The 18,665-nt window shown below is 38.9% G+C and overlaps 1 protein-coding gene across 1 annotated transcript in view; it reads right to left on the bottom strand.

Annotated features, from left to right (window-relative positions):
* Window positions 1-18,665, bottom strand: part of prkdc (protein kinase, DNA-activated, catalytic subunit) — a 238,657-nt gene that overhangs the window by 199,587 nt on the left and 20,405 nt on the right. Inside the window, exons 10-17 of the mRNA XM_060824031.1 lie at window positions 17,934-18,091; window positions 11,965-12,111; window positions 10,570-10,734; window positions 9,710-9,878; window positions 8,773-8,822; window positions 4,923-5,066; window positions 3,405-3,557; window positions 1,131-1,246 (exon numbers count right to left, since the gene is read on the bottom strand). Of these exons, the coding sequence (XP_060680014.1) occupies window positions 1,131-1,246; window positions 3,405-3,557; window positions 4,923-5,066; window positions 8,773-8,822; window positions 9,710-9,878; window positions 10,570-10,734; window positions 11,965-12,111; window positions 17,934-18,091 (1,102 nt within the window). The remainder of the gene's footprint in view (window positions 1-1,130; window positions 1,247-3,404; window positions 3,558-4,922; window positions 5,067-8,772; window positions 8,823-9,709; window positions 9,879-10,569; window positions 10,735-11,964; window positions 12,112-17,933; window positions 18,092-18,665) is intronic.

Below are 18,665 nucleotides of genomic sequence, written 5' to 3'. Positions count from 1 at the left end.
GTGGAAGAATCTCGGACTTGGCTCAGTGTTTAAACATGATTACCATCCACTTAAAACATAAGAGCAGTATTAACCGTCTTTGGTAATCTCTTCCTCAAAAGAACATGGAAGCAAAGCCTTTGAATATTGTTTATGCAGAGCTAGATAGATCCTTGGTGAGCAAGGAGAGATAAATTATTGGGCCTAAAAGGGAATATGGAGTAACCAGATCAGCCAGGATCTTACCCAGAGATGGAACAAACTCAAGGACCACGTAGCCTTCTTCTACTCATATATTTGACACTGGATGTACGAGTGTACTGTGCTCTGAAATCAATATTTTGCAGTAAATTCATCATAAAGCCCTTAAATATTAAATATGTTTCGAAGTAAGGTGGAAGATATACATCACTAATGTTAGGTTTTGGGCATTGTACGTTGCCCCACCAACGAAGGGGGCTATGAAGAGTGATCATGACATACATCCAGTCAGTTCTGCTATAACGCAGGAGTTCCATTCACTTGCAATCCCGCATTTTAAGAAAATTGCGAAATAGTCGTACCATTTAAACTAATGGGGCCGGAATGGTGTTAAAACCAATGCACACTTTAAAAATTTGTCGATCGCATTATAGTGAATTCGCATTAACAAAATGCATGTTATAGCAGAATGACCTGTATTGTATAATCAATTAAATCCTACTGTTCACAAACCTATTTAAATTATGATGTAGACAAGGACAATCCTGTTGGTAAACTTCTCAAGTCATACTTCAGCTTAAAAGTTATGAATCTTTTGAGTTGTTATCATTCTGAATGATGTAGATATTTTATCCACCAACAGGAGGGATGACATTTGGACTTGATTAGCAGATTAGATCAATCAGAGCCAAGACTAGTTAGAAAACTTTGGCTTCACTGCTCATTCACCAAAGTCCCCATCACCAATGATCCATCACCTGATTCTGAAACACATTCATTACTTTAATACTTTTTGGTGAATTTATCTGAGCGGTGACTTCAAAGAACAGCAAAGAAATCCACAGAAAATAAGGAAACAATAGGTTACAACAATTTATCAATGATACTTATCGTCAGAAATAATTAAACTGACGTTTATATTAGCACTTTATTAATAGCTGCATACTCACCCACAGAACTCTACTAAATTGAATAGAGCAGTGAAATCTTTTGGTTTAGATGGCTGCAGATTTGCCGATGGATCTGTTGTGGGGATTGCAATACTGTTGTTGATGTCACCTGAACCCTGCAAACCAATCAGTGAACTTCACTTAATGGCATATCTTTCAATAAATTATTTGAGCTCTGCACCTAGTTTCTGCAACGAATCATTGCAATGTCTTATGATTTTTAAATCAACAATTATTAATCAAATTAAAATGCAATCTCATCCATCATTTATGAGAATTTAATTTAAGCACCACTTTTTAACAGTTTTTATTTGCGCGTCATACGTGCAATGCCAAATGCACAGCTCAAGTGGCTAAAATTGCACCTTTTTTGCTTCTCATTGGTTGCACTATTTACAGCAACTAGGAGATAGTGAGGACTGCAGATGCTGGAGAAGTCAGAGTCGATAAAATGTGGTGCTGGAAAAAGTGCAGCAATTCATGCAACATCTGCAGTCCTAAAGAGTCAATGTTTCAGGCATAACCCTTGTAGCAACAACAATGAGAAATATTAATAGTTCCTTTTTAACCTTTTCCTTTTTTTTGTTCATGTAATGCTGCCATTGTGGCAAGATCACATTTATGTCCTATCGTTGATACGAAATTCATAAAATAGACATCTAGAAGCTCTGGGTAGAAATTGAGTCTACTAGGTCTGAATCACTGGACTCTCTAACTGTACCCAATTTTAAACCAGCAGGTCAGGCAGCATCAAAGGAGCAGGCGAATAGACGTTTTGGGCATAAGCCCTTCTTCAAGCTTTTGCCCGAAACGTCGATTCTCCTGCTCCTTTGACGCTGCCTGACCTGCTGCGCTTTTCCAGCAACACATTTTTCAGCTCTGATTTCCAGCACCTGCAGTCCTCACTTTCTCCCAATTTTAGACCAACAGTGATAATGCAAATTAACACGAACCTCTAATCTGCAAATACAATTATGCCATTTATTATGACAGGACGTGAATATAAAAGCAGAGATGTACTTCTGAGGCTGTAAATGGTTCTGGTCAGACCATACTTGGAATATTTTGCACAGTTTTGGGCCCCATATCTCAGGAAGAACATACTGGCCTTGGAGCGTGTTCAGAAGAGATTCATGAGAATGGTCCAAGGAATGAAAAACTTAACATATGGCGAACGTTTGAGGAGTCTGGGTCTATACACGATGGAGTCTAGAAGGTTCGGGGGGAATCTAATTAAAACATATAGAATACTGAATGGCCTGGACAGAGGAGATTTTGGGAAGATATTTCCATTGGTAGGAGTGACTAGGACCGAAGGACACAGACTTAGAATAAAGGGAAGATCTCTTAGAATGGAGATAAGGAGAAACTCCCTTCAGTCAGACAGTGGTGAATCTATGGAATTGTTGCCATAGAAGGCTGTGAAGGCCAGGTCATTGAGTATATTTAAGACTGAGATAGTGGGATCAAGGGTTACAATTAAGATCAATACAGAGGAACCTTGATTATCCAGCATTCATTATCCGAATATCAGATTATCTGGCAAGATCGCAATGTCCCAATGCTCGGCTAAACTATGTTATCTGGCATTCAATTATCCAGAATTCAATTAACTGAACGTAATACGTGTCGTTCGGATAATCGAGGTTCCTCTGTATAATGAGGTTTTAGATACACCATAAAGAAAAACAATGGGACAGATTCAGTAGTCTCTACATGAAGTGTGGTGGCAGGCCAGAGAAAGCCTGGTGACTGGTGAGCATCGCAGCCTTAACATTTGAAGTCCCACCTAATCAAAAATTGCCAGTCAGAGGCCAACAGTTACTGGGAACTGCAAATCATTACTGGCGACCCAGGATGGACAGCCAGGAAAGGTTGCACTGGGTACATGGTAAATATTTTTCCATTGCATTGTGGGGCGGGGCTCTCGGGGGGTGGGAGGGGAGAGCAGTCACATTTCTCACCTTGTAGAAAGGTAGGTAATCAGGCTGGTAGTGGGTTGAGCTCTTACGTGGCTTTTCACAGACCAATTAAGGAACTATATTGTGGCAAATAGGAAGGTGAGCCATGAACTTTGCCACCTAGACTTGATTGCTGAGGTGGTGGATTTCTCAGCAGTACCAAGCCAGCCTATTTCCCCTTCCTGTCAACTGTAGGGAGAGGATAATCCCAGCCAATAGTTCCAAGAGTCTCAGAATATATTTATTAAATTTCCAGTGATCAAATATCTGGACATAGAAAACACCCTGTAATAAAGACAAAAACAAGTAATACCCCTTCTTCATTCTGGCTTTGTTTGTCCACTGACAGATCCAACTTCTCAATAATCTTGAGCACTGATTTAATAAATTCGTCATACAGCAGCCGATTTAAAGATTTCAGGGGAGAATCAAACATCTGAAATGTCTCATAAATCAATCCAGATTCCTTAAAAATATAAAACATCAAAAATGTTAATTTATTTTCTACCCAGAACAACAAATCTCATGCTTTGATCTTCTAATGCCTCATATGCTTCGCAATTTCAATCCTGACTACTCACAAGAATTAAGTTATACTTCTGAGTTTTAAGACCATATTACTTTTAACTATAATTGTGGGGGAAAACCTGCAGTGTCATTGTGAGTCCCTTCATTTCTGTCTAACTGAATAGCTAATATGTACTATTATACAGATCATGAAGATTGAATACAGTTGAAAGCAAGACAAGATAAAAGCGCAATGATTAGATTATTTCGCAAGTTAGATTTTCAAAGCTCATGAATTGTCTTGGGAAGATTGAAGGTTTTCTGGAAAAACATTTGCAGTACATGGTGAAGAAATGAGTTTTTGAATTGAATATTCAAGCTTGGAAACTGAAAGAAGGAATAATAACAGTGATGTAGATAAAATAGAAACAGGGAAGACTGGAATTTGAGGAAGATTTCAGAAAACTGATGGATTACGGGGAAATAAATTTCTGCTTTGTGTCCTGATCGGGACTGAGAAGTGCTAGAACTGCTTCTCCATAGACGCAATATTCAGGTTTTGAAAAGATTTAAATTTTATAATTTGCTCGGGTTGACGGTATAGGGAGCAGCTGGTGGCAAATTATTCCTCTCAAAAGCAATCGCCACACACCTTGGAGGCAGCTGTAGCAACGAAGGGCATGTAGAAGATGAGATTGTCTGATGGTTCTAAAGACCTGTTACATGTCACCCCCATTGTCATGGTGCAGAATAACTTTAAAGGTTTCTCAAATTCAGAAGAGTTAATGCAGCCTCGTGCTGCTGTTCACAAAGGAAGAGAAGCCATGCTGTTAATTATTCTGGCCAGCGATGGATAGATTTACAAAAGCAGAAATTTAATTACAATGGCATTTTCCTAGAATACATTTACCTCAAATATTTACTATAAATGGATAAGTCTAAAAAGGTATTTTAAAAGCATTTTTAAGCTCTATTCAGTGAATGGCCTCATAATCATGGTACAATGTTAGTGAAAAAGGACAAGCAGGTTTCTCAGTGCATTGTGAGTTAAGGCTAAGCTAACAGGTTTTCCATTTCCACCCTCACCCACCGAGTCCCAGAAACAAAGGGAAACAGGCAAACCATGATCATAATGACTCCCTTCTACTGTAATTTCACTGAGCAATTGTACGGTTGCTTACATAAAAGAGAAAGTGTACTTTCAAGTGAATTATTTAAAATAAACAAATGCAATGCCTCACCCTGAAGTTTACTTGTTTGAGAAGTTATATCAAATTTGAATAAGAGGCAACATGGGAGAGTTTACACTACAATCCCAACTCACCTTCATTCTTCCACAATCTAACAGACTTCTGAATAACTCCAAATAATCTTTATAAGAAGGAACTCTCCATTTTCCTGTTCCCATGTTACCATTGCTGAGTGATTGTTGAGCACTAGACCACGGTTCAGCTTTCCTCATTTCCTCCTGAGGAATTAATCAGCACAAATATTTACAGTCGGTATAACCTTACATATAAGAATATAACAAAGAAACTTGCTAAATTAAACAAACAAGCTCAAAAATTGCAGGGAATTCAAAACAGTATAGTCAGTATTTGAAAGAGAAAGAGAAAGATAATTTGCTGAATATTCTGCTAACAGCAGTGAGATGAATCAGAGAAAACAAGTGAGTGTCTTGACTTCTGATTCTAAAATCATGGTGAATCAGCCTTTGGTAGTTGAACACAACTACGATTGTTTAGCCAGTAGAATCCTGAATCTGCAAAAACCTAGCTCTTTGGAATTAAAAAAACTCCCAAACAGAATCACGTTGAATATTAACATTTTGAAGCGGTAGGTGTGGGATGAATTGGGGGTGGTGGTTACACACAACCACCGTTATTCCTCAAAGTATAGTAAATGTGTCTGCCTCATATTAAACCACAGGTTTAAATTTATCCCGAGTCAGCCAGGTTTTCTGGTCCTTGGGTAGCTAAATGATGAGGACTTCTGACTTCTGAAATGTCCTCTGGCTTACCTGCTAGATCCATTTTTCTATTTCATCAATACCCACCTCCACAATTTCACTCTTCCAAGCTCTCCCTTTCTGAACCTCCTTACTTGTACCTTGACCCATCCTCTATTCAGCCTCTTACCTCCGGCAGACTCTGCTGTCTGTGCTCTCACTAATGTCAAACCCTGTTCATCACTGGCCCACACTAATTCTCATAAAGTTACACCTAGCATTTAAAGTTTTTATCCATGTTTCTAAATCCTTCCATGGTGTTGCCCCTCCTTATCTTTACAGCACTATAACTCTCCAAGATATTGGCAGTCATCCAATTCTGGCTTTTTGAACATCACCAGTTGTAATTGTTTCAGAATTTGGTGGCCATGCCTCAAGATGCCAAGGCCCTAAGCTCTAGGATCGCCTCTCTAAAGCTCTGTGGAGTTCTCTACCTATTGATCCTCCTTTAAGTTGCTCCTCGTATTTCACATTTTGACCATATCACCTTAATGGCTGTGTCAATTTTTTATTCACTCATGGGGTCTGGCCATTGCTGGCTAGCCCAGCATTTATTGCCCTGCCCTAGTTGTCCTTTAGCAGGTAACAATGAGCTGCTTTCTCGAACCACTGCAGTTCAGGGCTGTAGCTAGGCCCATAATGCCTTTAGGGAGGGAATCCAGGATTTTGACCCAGTGACAGTGAAGGAATGGCGATATATTTCCAAGTCAGGATGGTGCGTGTCTTGGAGGGGAACTTGCAGATGGTGGCATCTGATGTATCTGTTGCCCTTGTTCTTCTAGATGGAAGTGATCATGGGTGCGGAAGGTGATGTTGATGGATCTTTGATGAATTTCTGCATCTTGTAGTTAGTACTGCTGCTAATGAGCATCATTGGTGAGACAGTGGATGTTTTGGACTTGGGGTCAATCAGTGGACTGCTTTGTCCTGGGAAGTGTCAAGCTTTCTGATTGTTGTTGGAGCTGCACTCATCAAGGCAAATTCTGACTTGTGCTTTGAACAGGCTTTAGGGGAGTCAGGTGTGAGTTACTTCCCACTGTATTCCTATCCCTTGAAGCCATTGTATTTACATTACAAGTGCAGTTAGATTAGATTAGATTAGATTAGATTCCCTGCAGTGTGGAAACAGGCCCAACAAGTCCACACCGACCCTCCAAAGAGTAACCCACCCAGACCCATTTCCCTCTGACTAACACTATGGGCAATTTAGTATGGCCAATTCATCTAACCTGCACATCTTTGGATTGTGGGAGGAAACCGGAGCACCCGGAGGAAACCCACGCAGACACAGGGAGAATGTGCAAACTCCACACAGACAGTCACCCGAGGCTGGAATTGAACCTAGGTCCCTGATGCTGTGAAGCGACAGTGCTAACTGCCACCGTTCAGTTTCTGGTCAATGGTAACCTCGAGGATGTTGATAGTGGGGGACTCTGATAGCAATGTCATTGAATGTCAAAGGGCAGTAGTTTGATTGCCTTTTATTGGAATGGTCATTGCCTGGCATTTGTGTGGTATGAATGTTACTTGCCAGTTGTCAATCCAAGCCTGGATATTTTCCAGGTCTTGCTGCATTTGGACATGCACTATTTAGAGTAACCGATGAATCAAGTATGGGTGGCACGGTAACTCAGTGGTTAGCACTGCTGTCTCTCAGCATCACGGCCCGGGTTCGATTCTCGGCTTGGGCAACTGTCTGTGTGGAATTTGCACACTCACTCCGTGTATGCGTGGGTTTCCTCTGGATGCTCTAGCTTCCTCCCACAATCCAAAGATGTGCAGCTTAGATGAAATGGCCATGCCAAATTGCCCATAGTGTTCAGGGATGTGTAGGCTTGGTGCATTTGTCAGGGAAAATGTGGAACAATAGGGTAGGGGAATAGGTCTGGGTGGGATACTCTTCGGAGGGTCAGTGTGGACTTCTTGGGCCAAATGGCCTATTTCCCACACTGTAAGGATTCTTTGAAGAATGGTGCTGAACATTGTGCAAACATCAGCAAACATCCCACCACCACAACAACCACCACCACCCCCCACCCCCTTTTGACTTTATGATGCAGGGAAGGTCTTTGAAGAAACAGATGACGTTAGTTGGGCCTAGGACCTGAATATTGCTTTAGAATACTCCAGTGAAACACCTTGGGGCATATGATTTTGTTAAACACACTATGTAAATCCAAGTTTCCATTTACATTATGAACACGGATTCTGGTCTCCTCAGAAACTAAATGAAATAAGTGATAATATGAAAATGCGCTTAATGTTTGCAGAGGACATAGGTACAGGAATATTTTCAACCTGCTGGGCAAATATCATGCCGAACAGGAGTTGCAAATGGATCTTTTCGACTCTCCTGAATGATTTGAGATGTCTCATGCAACTTGATGTCTCATCTGAATAATGACACTTCTGACGAGCTTGCAGTCCCTCGGTGTTGTAGTGTCAGCCTTCAGCTGTCCTACAGACGAGCGTGTCCTCACTATGTCCAGGCCCAAGGCACAAATTTTACCAAGCTGGCTTAGCTGATGTGTTCAGTCAGTTATTAGTGGTTTGAAAGCCCACATAGTGGACTTTATGAATTGGAAGAAAAGTGTACAAGTCATTTCAATCATGTAGGAGCAAAGCTTTAAACGTGACTTTAAGAACCACAGAATAAAAAGAAAAGGCAATGGACAGCGAATGGCAGAATCTGTTCATGAGTAAGATAAATAACAGAGGTGCCAAATTTTTGAAGACCAACAGTTAAGGAACTACTAAATTTTGCACTGTATTTGGTGGAACATTGCAGGATAAAAACACAAATGTCAATAAAGAAAGGTAGCAATAGTTAAAGCGGCAAGGCACAGGATCAGCTCACTAAGTATTTTAGTACTTACAGTTTAGAAAACAAAGACATTTTCTACACATTTTAAATACTGAGCACAACAGATATTGTCTCTGAACTAATGTTTTGTTAATACCAGCACAAAATTCCTTTCTTGCTACATTAACAGAGGCATTGGCTCCTACTGAGAATATATCTTTTGGTGCCTCAGTTTAATTGTGATCAAAAGAATTTCACTCTCATTCCTTAAGCAATTTTATGCTAATATTTACACATGCAATTTTAGTGGAACTGGTCATGATTGTTGTCGAAGGAAGCAGAGGTGATGGAGATTTTTCTTACCCCTGGAAGCAGAACTGGCTTTGAACAAACACGAATTAGACCTTGATGCACTGAAACAGAATGTTTTTAAAAATTTAAAATAAAACAATAATTAACAAAATGCAAGTGGGCCAGTTACAGACAAGGGTACAGTTTCAATTCATTTTTGTGCAACATTCATAAGAACAGTCAGAGTAGTTTCCACAAATAGAACTTTGAAGTTTTGATTTGGCACTCCTGAATTGATTGCCAGATGTTTAAGAACAATCTTAACACTTCTGCTATGTATATTGCTTTAAGTAGAAACTTGATGTGGGTCAATAATCATCAATACAATAATAATGAACTTGTTTTTTCATTGCATCCAACAGCTATGTGTATAAGCACAAAATGTTCTTGCTCCCAATCTGAACAGCAAAATTCAGTTTCAATTTGAATAGAAAAAAATTGGAAATAATAAATCAAAACATTAAACTCTTCACTGCTTCTGAAAACAATTCTCACTGCTCTTACAAAATTTGCATAAAAACAGAACAGAATGATGATCTCAGTCACAGAAAGGAACAGAGACGCAAATTTCTCAGCACTTAACTGAAAATTGCCAGTCACCCTACTTGGTCTCTGAATTTCAACATATTTCCATAAGAATGGTTCAAAGCTGCTGATTTCTATTGTATAAACTGATTAAGCACAGCAAAACGCATTCAGTGACATCAGGCTACACAACAGTTTCTTTGAAGCCACGAAAGTACCCTTAATGTAATCCTATGTCAACACATTTTGGGAATATTTTGGCAGTCCAGCCAAAGTGATCATTCCCAGTGTTGACAGAAGTTCTATGAAACCCACCACTGGTAAACAGATACAAGTTTGCAAATCACCGATGCAGACAGTGCACCGCTGACAAGAGACTGATGGAACAATTTAACAAATTTGAATATTGGGTTTTGGTACTGACCTACAGTGCTAATAAAACTCCAGAGAACAGGACCCTTTCCTGCAAGGGCTATGAACAGTTTAATTATGGAATGACAACAAACTGGCTGCATCCTCACACTGTACAGCGGGAAGCTGTCAATCTGAACAACCAACAGACGTTCTAACACAGAAGTATAAATGCCAGGGATCTGCAAAAGAAAAGTACATCCAATAATTATTAAAATGCAAATGACATTTTTAAAAATGATTCAGAATATACAAATAGTTAACAAGCTTTTTTATGTTCTGTGTTATCACCACTAAATGCAACTGAATTTGCCTTTCACGGTTTTAAAAATTACAGTGCAAATGAGTATTTTAACTAGGTTTTGAGAACCAATTTTAACAATAAATTAGGCTCTTCAGTGACTAAAATATTAATTTTACTTATTCTAGGCAATGCACTGGTATCTTGTATTCCATGGTGCAGAGTAGGAAGACACGGCCTATAGATGCGATTCCTATGTGGTGAGCTTCAAATCTCAGCCCTACAACTAGTGAATATACCAAACAGAAGTAGGATTCAGCAATAATAATGATGATGATGATAAAACAAAAGATTTACTCACTTTCAAGTGACTGTACAGTGTGTGGCAATGGAAATTATTCTTTTAAAAAATCAAGATGTAAGTGAAATATTTACTTGAAATCATCAATGATTTCACAGCTTTGCAAATATTGCCACTAAAAGATCACTCATAATCAATTAAATAAGTTGAGAACTACAAATAAACTTTGAACTTACATGTGTTCTCAAAACACAAAACTCTTCAGGAAAAAAAAAGACAAATATGGGATGATTACAAATTTTCCAAAGAAAATAACACCACGTCAACTTACTTTGTCCATGTGGAAGATGACACTTGCAATCGAGTCTAAGAAACTGGGAAGCTGATAAATATTGTCATCCTCTGTGTCTGCCTCAGTGAGATACATCTGTTTACAACGCTGAATCAGCTCCGTGTACATGAAGTCAACATGATGAGAATCCACAGCCTTACAGGGCTACATCACAGAATAAGGGAATCACATAAAATAATTTGAGTCTGCATTGAGACTGTACTATTGCCATTGAGTTAATCCAAAAAAAACTACTGCACTCCCAGAATGTACTTAAAAAGATATTGATCTGATGCTTTAATTTTCAACATTATTTCTGTAGGATTGTTACATACCAGTTGCAGTACATAAAGAAACTATCTTGTGCATTTGTTTGTGCCATCTCTCCACTCTCACTTTGAAAACTAATTCCATTGTCACATCCCCTCCCTCAAGCCTTCCACTTCAAATCCTTGGCAATTTTTTCCTTAAAACAAGTTAGGTCTCCAAATCATAAAAAGAATTTTGAGTTACTGGAGAAGGTATAAAGAAAGCACAACTTAAACAACACCAAAATCAAATGGTTACATCTAGCATTTAAGACTGAATTAGACTGGGGTTCTTTTCTCTACATGGTAGGAGGGTAATGGGTTGAGTCAGGAGATCATCAGGATGGTTTGGATAGTGAGGTCGGGATTCTTGTTGAATCAGGTGGTCAGGGGGATACTTTGGTTGGATTGGATGTGATTGGTGGATCAGGGAGTAAAATCTATTTTTCCCCTGGAGTTAGATGGGATTTTCTGTCCAACATTTCCTGGCCGACTATTCAATTAAAGTCCCTCATGGAAGAAACCTGTTGAAGTCTTCGTCTTTCGCTCAGGTTTGGAGACTTTTGTGGAGAGTCACAGGGAGCAGGTGAATTGCCTATCAGACATTCAAACTTCTTGGGTGATTCTCACGTAAGTGGGCAGGCCCAGGATGTCAGGGGAGTCCCAATGCACATCTTGGATAATACCTCCAGTTTGCAGACACTAAATCTGTGCCATTTTGCTTTTCAGGAGGAGTTTGTCCACCCTCAAAAATCAGAGCCCTTCTGATTTAGAACTATAATACTGTTCCTTCACTGACATGGTTTCAAAACCATGGAACTCTTTAACAGCACTGTAGATGCATTTATAACCCAATGACTGCAAATTTTCAAATGGCATCTCACCACCATCTTCTCAAGGATAGTTAGGAAAAGGCAATAAATGCTGGCTGAGCTAGTAATGCCTATGTCCTAGGAAGGAATTGAAAAGGCTACACAATGAATCACAGTTAGAGTACAGTTAATAAATATACAGTAGCAAAAGAAATTGCTATTTGTTATGCTGCATAAACCAAGTAATAACAGGGTAAAAAAAAAGTCAAACATACAGCTGCAAAAAGCCCATATCCTCGGATAGCAATAGAGAGTTCTTTAGTGCTTGATTCCATTGTCCGGATAATGTCATAAAACTGTTGCATGAAGTACTGCAACTTATCTTTGTGTAAATGAGCATCTTCTGCCACTTGCAATGCAATCTGTGTATGGGAAAGATGAAGAGTGTGTGCTTAACAGCTTGGCCAGTTTGAGCAGACTGCTGACGAATTCAGTGTAACAATATCACATATGGATAAATATGCAGATTAAGATCACTGGCAGTTACAATGCCCCACTGCAAAACACAAAATTAGTTTTGGGACACATCTGAAGATACTCCAGTATGATCAAATTAAAGGTTTTATTTGAATTAAAATACACTCCAAAGGAATGGAAAATCAGACACTACATATAACAGACAGCTGGTCCAATATCACCTATAATACATCTTGCCAAAGCTGGGACAAAATTGCAGGGTCCTCAAACACCTTTCGTTCAAAGAAAAATTTAAAAATATTATCACTGTACCCAGGACACCACTGTATCAAGAATGTCTTTATAATCAGAATTAACTATTGAAAGAGTTAACACATAAACAGTAGGAATCTACTTTTAAGTGAAATTGCAAATTAATTTCATTATAAAGGTGGCATGTTTTGGTAGGGAGAATGAGGAGGACACACACTAAGTATTAACTGGTAAATGGAGCAAAAGAATTTGGAAGTGTAGATAGACAAATAATTAAAAGCAACAATGCTTGTTAATAAAGCCATAATAAAACCAAAGCAATAAGATACATTCTAAAACAGCAGAATTGAAAATCAAGCAAGTCTTGTTAAAATGTTTAAAATAGTTGTCTGACCACATATGAACACCATGAGTCGTTCTCATCTCCATATTAGAAAAAGAGAGTTAGAGACACAAGAGAAGGGTGAACATTTATGCCGTATGTCCCAAAGACTTTGATCATATCAAAACACATATCCCTTCAAATTTCACACTGGGCTAAATAGTTAACTGTAACCAAATGGCCCACAGTTGCAAACATCAGAAGGTAGAATAAAATGTTCCCAGTTTCTGAAAGATGTGGGCAATGACAATAACTTGGGAGATTGTGGCAAGAATGGAAAATGAGATTCTCATAATTGAGTGAAAAGATCCAATTTTCCACTCAAAGTTTCATCAGTTAGATGAAAATCTTGTTAGTAGGAGGTAAGGATTCTATTTGCAGATATTAAAATCTCAATTTAAATTAATTTCACCTCATTTATATGGAGGTTGCTATTGTCTCAGGTAGCAGTGAGAAAACAGACTGCACCTATGTCTGGCTTGAAACTCAGAACATCAATGTCTTCTCCACGCCTCCATGTTGTTACAACTATTCCTTGGGCGAGGCTGCCCAGTTTGTTATGATTGCAGACAAGATACCTCAAACCATTAAGCTCTTGAGATGAGGAGGAGTGAACCGGCTTCTCTTTTACTTACCCCCACAGTTGGTTACAACAAGTTTAATTTTAAAAGGATCCCTTCCCTTGTAAGAAACTTTTTTCCAGAATTAAATGAACATGTTTTAAAAGAAGCCAATTTAACCAGGTTTCCTTGAATTAACATGAAGGGTGAGCCTACTAATTGCAAAATGTAAGAAGAAATAACAGCAATATACATGTAAACAAATTAGAAATAACCATTGAGTCCAAAAGAGAAAAACTTGAAAAAAACACCTTAGCTGAATTGTTTTTTGGACAGTAGATAGTTAAACATTAACATTAGTAGTTGAATGGTTAATTTTAAAACTTTTGGCTTAGTAAGTGACTGAAACTCTTATCTTGATTCCTTTCGGCAGTAGCTAACTGGCACCACTTGGAGTTAATAACCACTTCCTTTTCTTTACCTGCAGCGTACGGGTGTTTAAACAGCTGGCCTCAGAGATAACAGCCTCACGGGAAAATAGTCCACATACCAGTGAATCAGGTTACCACCTGACACAGATAGGGTTAAAGCCACTTTTAACTCCGGTCCTTAAATTGCAATTATGGCTCTTGCCTTGACAACTGTTATTTTTGAAAAATTATCATGCTCACGGTTAAAAATCACACAACACCAGGTTATAGTTCAACATGTTTAATTAGAAGCACACTAGCTTTCAGAGCGATGCTCCTTCATCAGGTGATAGTAATAATCATGCTCACATGCTGAGATAACCTCAGGAGATAAGAAGTTTGGTTTGTAGTGCATTTTCTCTCTCTCTCTCTCTCTCTCTGTCTCCAGGCAGTCACAGAATGTACATTTGCAGTCAACTTGTCACTACATTCCTTTTACTTAAAGGGCATGTTGTATTGCAAAAAGAATTGCGGATATTGGAAATCAGAAGCAAAAATAGAAATAGTTAGGGAAACTCCGGTCTGGCAGCATCTGTGGAGAGAAAGCAGAATTAACATTTTGGGTCCAGTGACCTTTCCTCGACATCACTGGACACAAAACATTAACTCTGCTTTCTCTCCACAGATGCTACCACACCTGCTGAGCTTTCTCAGCAATCTCCAAAGTTGTAATCAAACTTAAAATGCTCAAAGGTGATTTGACATCATGGTCCACAGTCATGACAATGTTAGCACCATTCCCAATCCCTCAGGACATGCTCCATGGGCTACAACCACCTGCAACCTATATCTACGAAGTTGGGGGGCTTGTCCATCTGCAGTCAAGAAAGGTGGTGAGATGTGCTGAATGAGTGAGCAGCAAGTATGGGGGAGGGGGGAGTTGAAGGCTGCGTTCTTTTTTCTGGGGGGTGGGAAATGATGGGATGGGTGAGAGCATTGAGTGAAGATAACACATGCAACAGTGATCATGAGAGACCCAAGTGCTTTGGTGGGAGGTGGGTGCAGTAATGGAGTGAGAGTGTGAGGAAGCAGAGAGAAGATGATGGCACTTTCCTGTGTGAAGCAGACAAAGTCATTCAACTCCTTTCTGCATTATTGTGTGTTCCTCCATCCCGTGGACACCACTCTGAACCAGGTGGCTACTTTTGGCCAAGCTTGCAACTGCTAGTATTGTGATATCCTCTGGTGGTCCTATGTAAACCAGATGTTACTCCTCTACATGGCTCTCCAGTCTCCATATTCGAAGTGGGGGATCAACTTGCTATACTCAACCATGGCATTTGGACAGCAAATCAATACACAAAGGGCAGTTCTTGGCTTGCAGCATTTGAACCAGTGCACAACTGGGTTTAAATAAAGTTCAAAATCACACAACACCAGGCTATAGTCCAACAGGTTTAATTGGAAGCACACGAGCTTACAGAGCGACGCTCCTTCATCAGGTGATAGTGGAGGGCTCAATCCTAACAGAATTTATCGCAAAAATTTACAGTGTGATGTAACTGAAACTATACATTGAAAAATTGATTGTCTGTTAAGCCTTTCATCTGTTAGAATACAGTGATAGTTTCACTTCTTTCATGTGTAAATCACAAAACCTTTTAATAAAAAAGTTGCATTCTCAGATTAGCTGTTAACAATGGTGATAGCTAGACAATATGTTGAAAGTGTTGGCCCCTGTGTTCTCTGTCTATGCCATGATGTTTATGCGGGCATAGACAGAGAACACAGGGGGCCAACACCTTCAACATATTGTCTAGCTATCACCATTGTTAACAGCTAACCCGAGAATGCAACTTTTTTATATAAAAAGGTTTCCTGATTTACACATGAAAGAAGTGAAACTATCATGGTATTCTAACAGAAGAAAGACTCAACAGACAATCAAGGTATTTATCAATGTATAATTTCAGTTACATCACATTGTAAACTTTTGCTATAAAATCTGTGCCTTACAACTGTGTCCTCCAATATCACCTGAAGAAGGAGCGGCGCTCCGAAAACTAGTGTGCTTCCTATTAAACCTGTTGGACTATAACCTGGTGTTGTGTGATTTTTAACTTTGTACACCCCAATCCAACACCAGCATCTCCAAATCAGGTTTAAATAAACCACCATGGCTGCGAGGTGTTAGCACTGGTGAACACTCTGCCATTGCTAAGCACATATTGTGAAAGAGCAATAACATATAATCATACAACACAGAAAAAGATTCTTCGTTCAATTCATCCATACCGATCAAGTTTCCCAAACTAAACTAGTCCCGTTTGCCTGTATTTGGCCCATATCCCTCTCAACCTGACCAAACGTCTTTTAAATGTTGCACTGGCACTTGCATCTACCATTTCCTCTAGCAGTTCCTTTCACATATGAATCACCCTCTGTGTGAAAATGTTGTCCTCAGGCGCCTTTTAAAACTTTCTCCTCTCAACTTGAAAATAGTTTTGAACCCCGTTACCTTTGCTATTCACCTTATCTAAGCCCCTCATGATTTTATAAACCTCTCTGAAGTCATCCCTCAATCTCCTATACTCCAGTGAAAAAAGTCTCAGCCTACCCAGCCTCTCCTTAAAATTCAAACCGTCCAGTCCCTGTAACATCCTTGTAAATCTTTTCTGCATCCTCTCCAATTTAATAATATGCTTCCTAGAGCAGGGTGACCAGAAATGTACACAGAATTTCAAAAGTGACCTCACCAACATCCTGTATTACTGCAACATGGCATCCCAATTCCTATACTCAATGGTCTCGGCAATGAAACAAACATGCCAAAAGCCTTCTTTACCTGTGATGCAATTTTCAAAGAATTATGTCACTGAACCCTTAGATCTCTGTTCTACACCCAGGACCCTACAATTAACTGCATAAGTTTTGCCCTTGTTCATCTTATCAAAGTGCAATACCTCATATTTATCCAAACTAAACTCCATCTGCCACTCCTCGACCCATTGGCCCAATTGATCAAGACCCCTTTGTAATCTTAGATAATCTTCACTATCATTATACCACCAATTTTGATGTCATGCACAAACCTACTAACCATGCTTCTTAAGTTCTCATCCAAGTCATTTGTATAAATGAAGAAGAACAGTGGATCCAGCACAGATCCCTAGTGCATATTTAATAAGATGCACAACAGAAAATTGTCGAAGCAAAGTTACCAGGCCTCAATGCAACAGCCTAAAATTGACACTTGGCAAAAGTGTGGGAACATTTAGCCTGTAGTGTCCAACATTACATCTGATTCTTATGTTGGACAATACTTATTAAATAATACTGATCATATTAACAACCTAATATTGATCATGTTCATAACACTAACAACCAATTTGTTCATAACACTAACAACAACTCACTTACAAATGCCAGAGCCATATATTTTCACACACAAGGCCCTGCCTTTCGCAAACTGAAAGATCATGTCCACACATTGCAATTGAACAAAACCCTGAGGGTCAACCACTCTCTCCAGCATTCCCAAATTTGCCTGGTTCGAATTTAAATAAAAACAAATCAGTTCAATATCTGAATTGATTGTGAATAGTGAATAGTTAACTATCGTGGCTGTTGTGGTACAGATTACCATTAGCATCGATGTTGGTATTTAAACAGTCAATTTCAAGTTTTTAGCTTTCTCGGTTGACTGAAATTCTTTGAATATGATTTCTTTTGGCATTAGCTGACAGGCACGACTCAGAGTGAAAAAGACTGTTAACTGTTTCAAACTGCATTCTTCTTGGCAATGCTCTACCAACTAGGGTCTCATGCCAACCAATCACCCAATTGTTCCTGTCAGATTTGATATTCTTGAAATTCTGTCCTGATGAGTACAAGATGAAAATTGATAACATAACTCTCTTCTCAACATCTTTTCATTATGTTTAAATGAAATAATGGTTTCACTTCTTATAATTCATAGACATAAATTTGTTGAAAAAACCCAAGACAAATGACCAGCTTATGAGGATTCTAGCATTGCTGCACAGCTTCCAGAAAGAGGAAGTTAGATGAAGAATTTTTTTATTAACCTGTCAAGTATGTCAAATATGTATTACTTGCAAATTCCACGTGAATAGTACAGGAATTAAAGGAAAATTTATTACCTCTTTAAGGAAACTCTCAAGAGCCGCATAGCCAGCTTTTTTCATTTCAACATTTGTATGGCCACACCATTTTGACATTGTTTCAAACAGTAATTGGTAGCTGTCCATGAGGCAGGTCTTGAACTGGCTGGCATGTAGTGTGAACAGGCGTAGCCCAGCTAAAAACAGAAAACAAAAAAAGTGTTGAACTCTCGGACATTCTGCTGGCACATTTATTCAATTTCCCCTTAACAACTATTTACAGCTGTAGCAATTGTTTAATTTATAAATTTGTAAGCACATCTCAAAATAACCAAGTTGAACAGGGGGAGAAATTAACATTTAAATGTATAATGTTGTATTGAACAATAGAGGCCATAAAGATGCCAAATTCAATCTGTATTTGTTGTTCAATAGCAACCAGGTTGGTATGCTACAATCTGTTCGTATCCAACACAAGATAAGCAGCAACATAGTTTTAAATCTTAATCATTATCATGTGATTCTGTATGCACAAATACAGAGGAACCTCGATGATCTGCCATTCGACTATCCAAATTTAGGATTATCTGGACAAGATCGAAGGTCCCGATGCTTGATTAAACTGTGATATCCAGCATTCGATTAACCAAACAAAATACTCCTGCCCATGTCATTCGGATAATCAAGGCTCCTCTGTACAATGACGATGGGATAAATTGCATGGCACTTGATGCTGAAATCGCTGTCCAATATTGAATGAACAACTACATA

This window comes from Hemiscyllium ocellatum, chromosome 4 (assembly GCF_020745735.1).
Source record: "Hemiscyllium ocellatum isolate sHemOce1 chromosome 4, sHemOce1.pat.X.cur, whole genome shotgun sequence".
In the NCBI taxonomy this organism is placed as follows: domain Eukaryota; kingdom Metazoa; phylum Chordata; class Chondrichthyes; order Orectolobiformes; family Hemiscylliidae; genus Hemiscyllium; species Hemiscyllium ocellatum.
The sequence above is the reverse complement of the archived record's forward strand: the minus strand, read 5'-3'. Positions and strand labels throughout refer to the sequence as shown.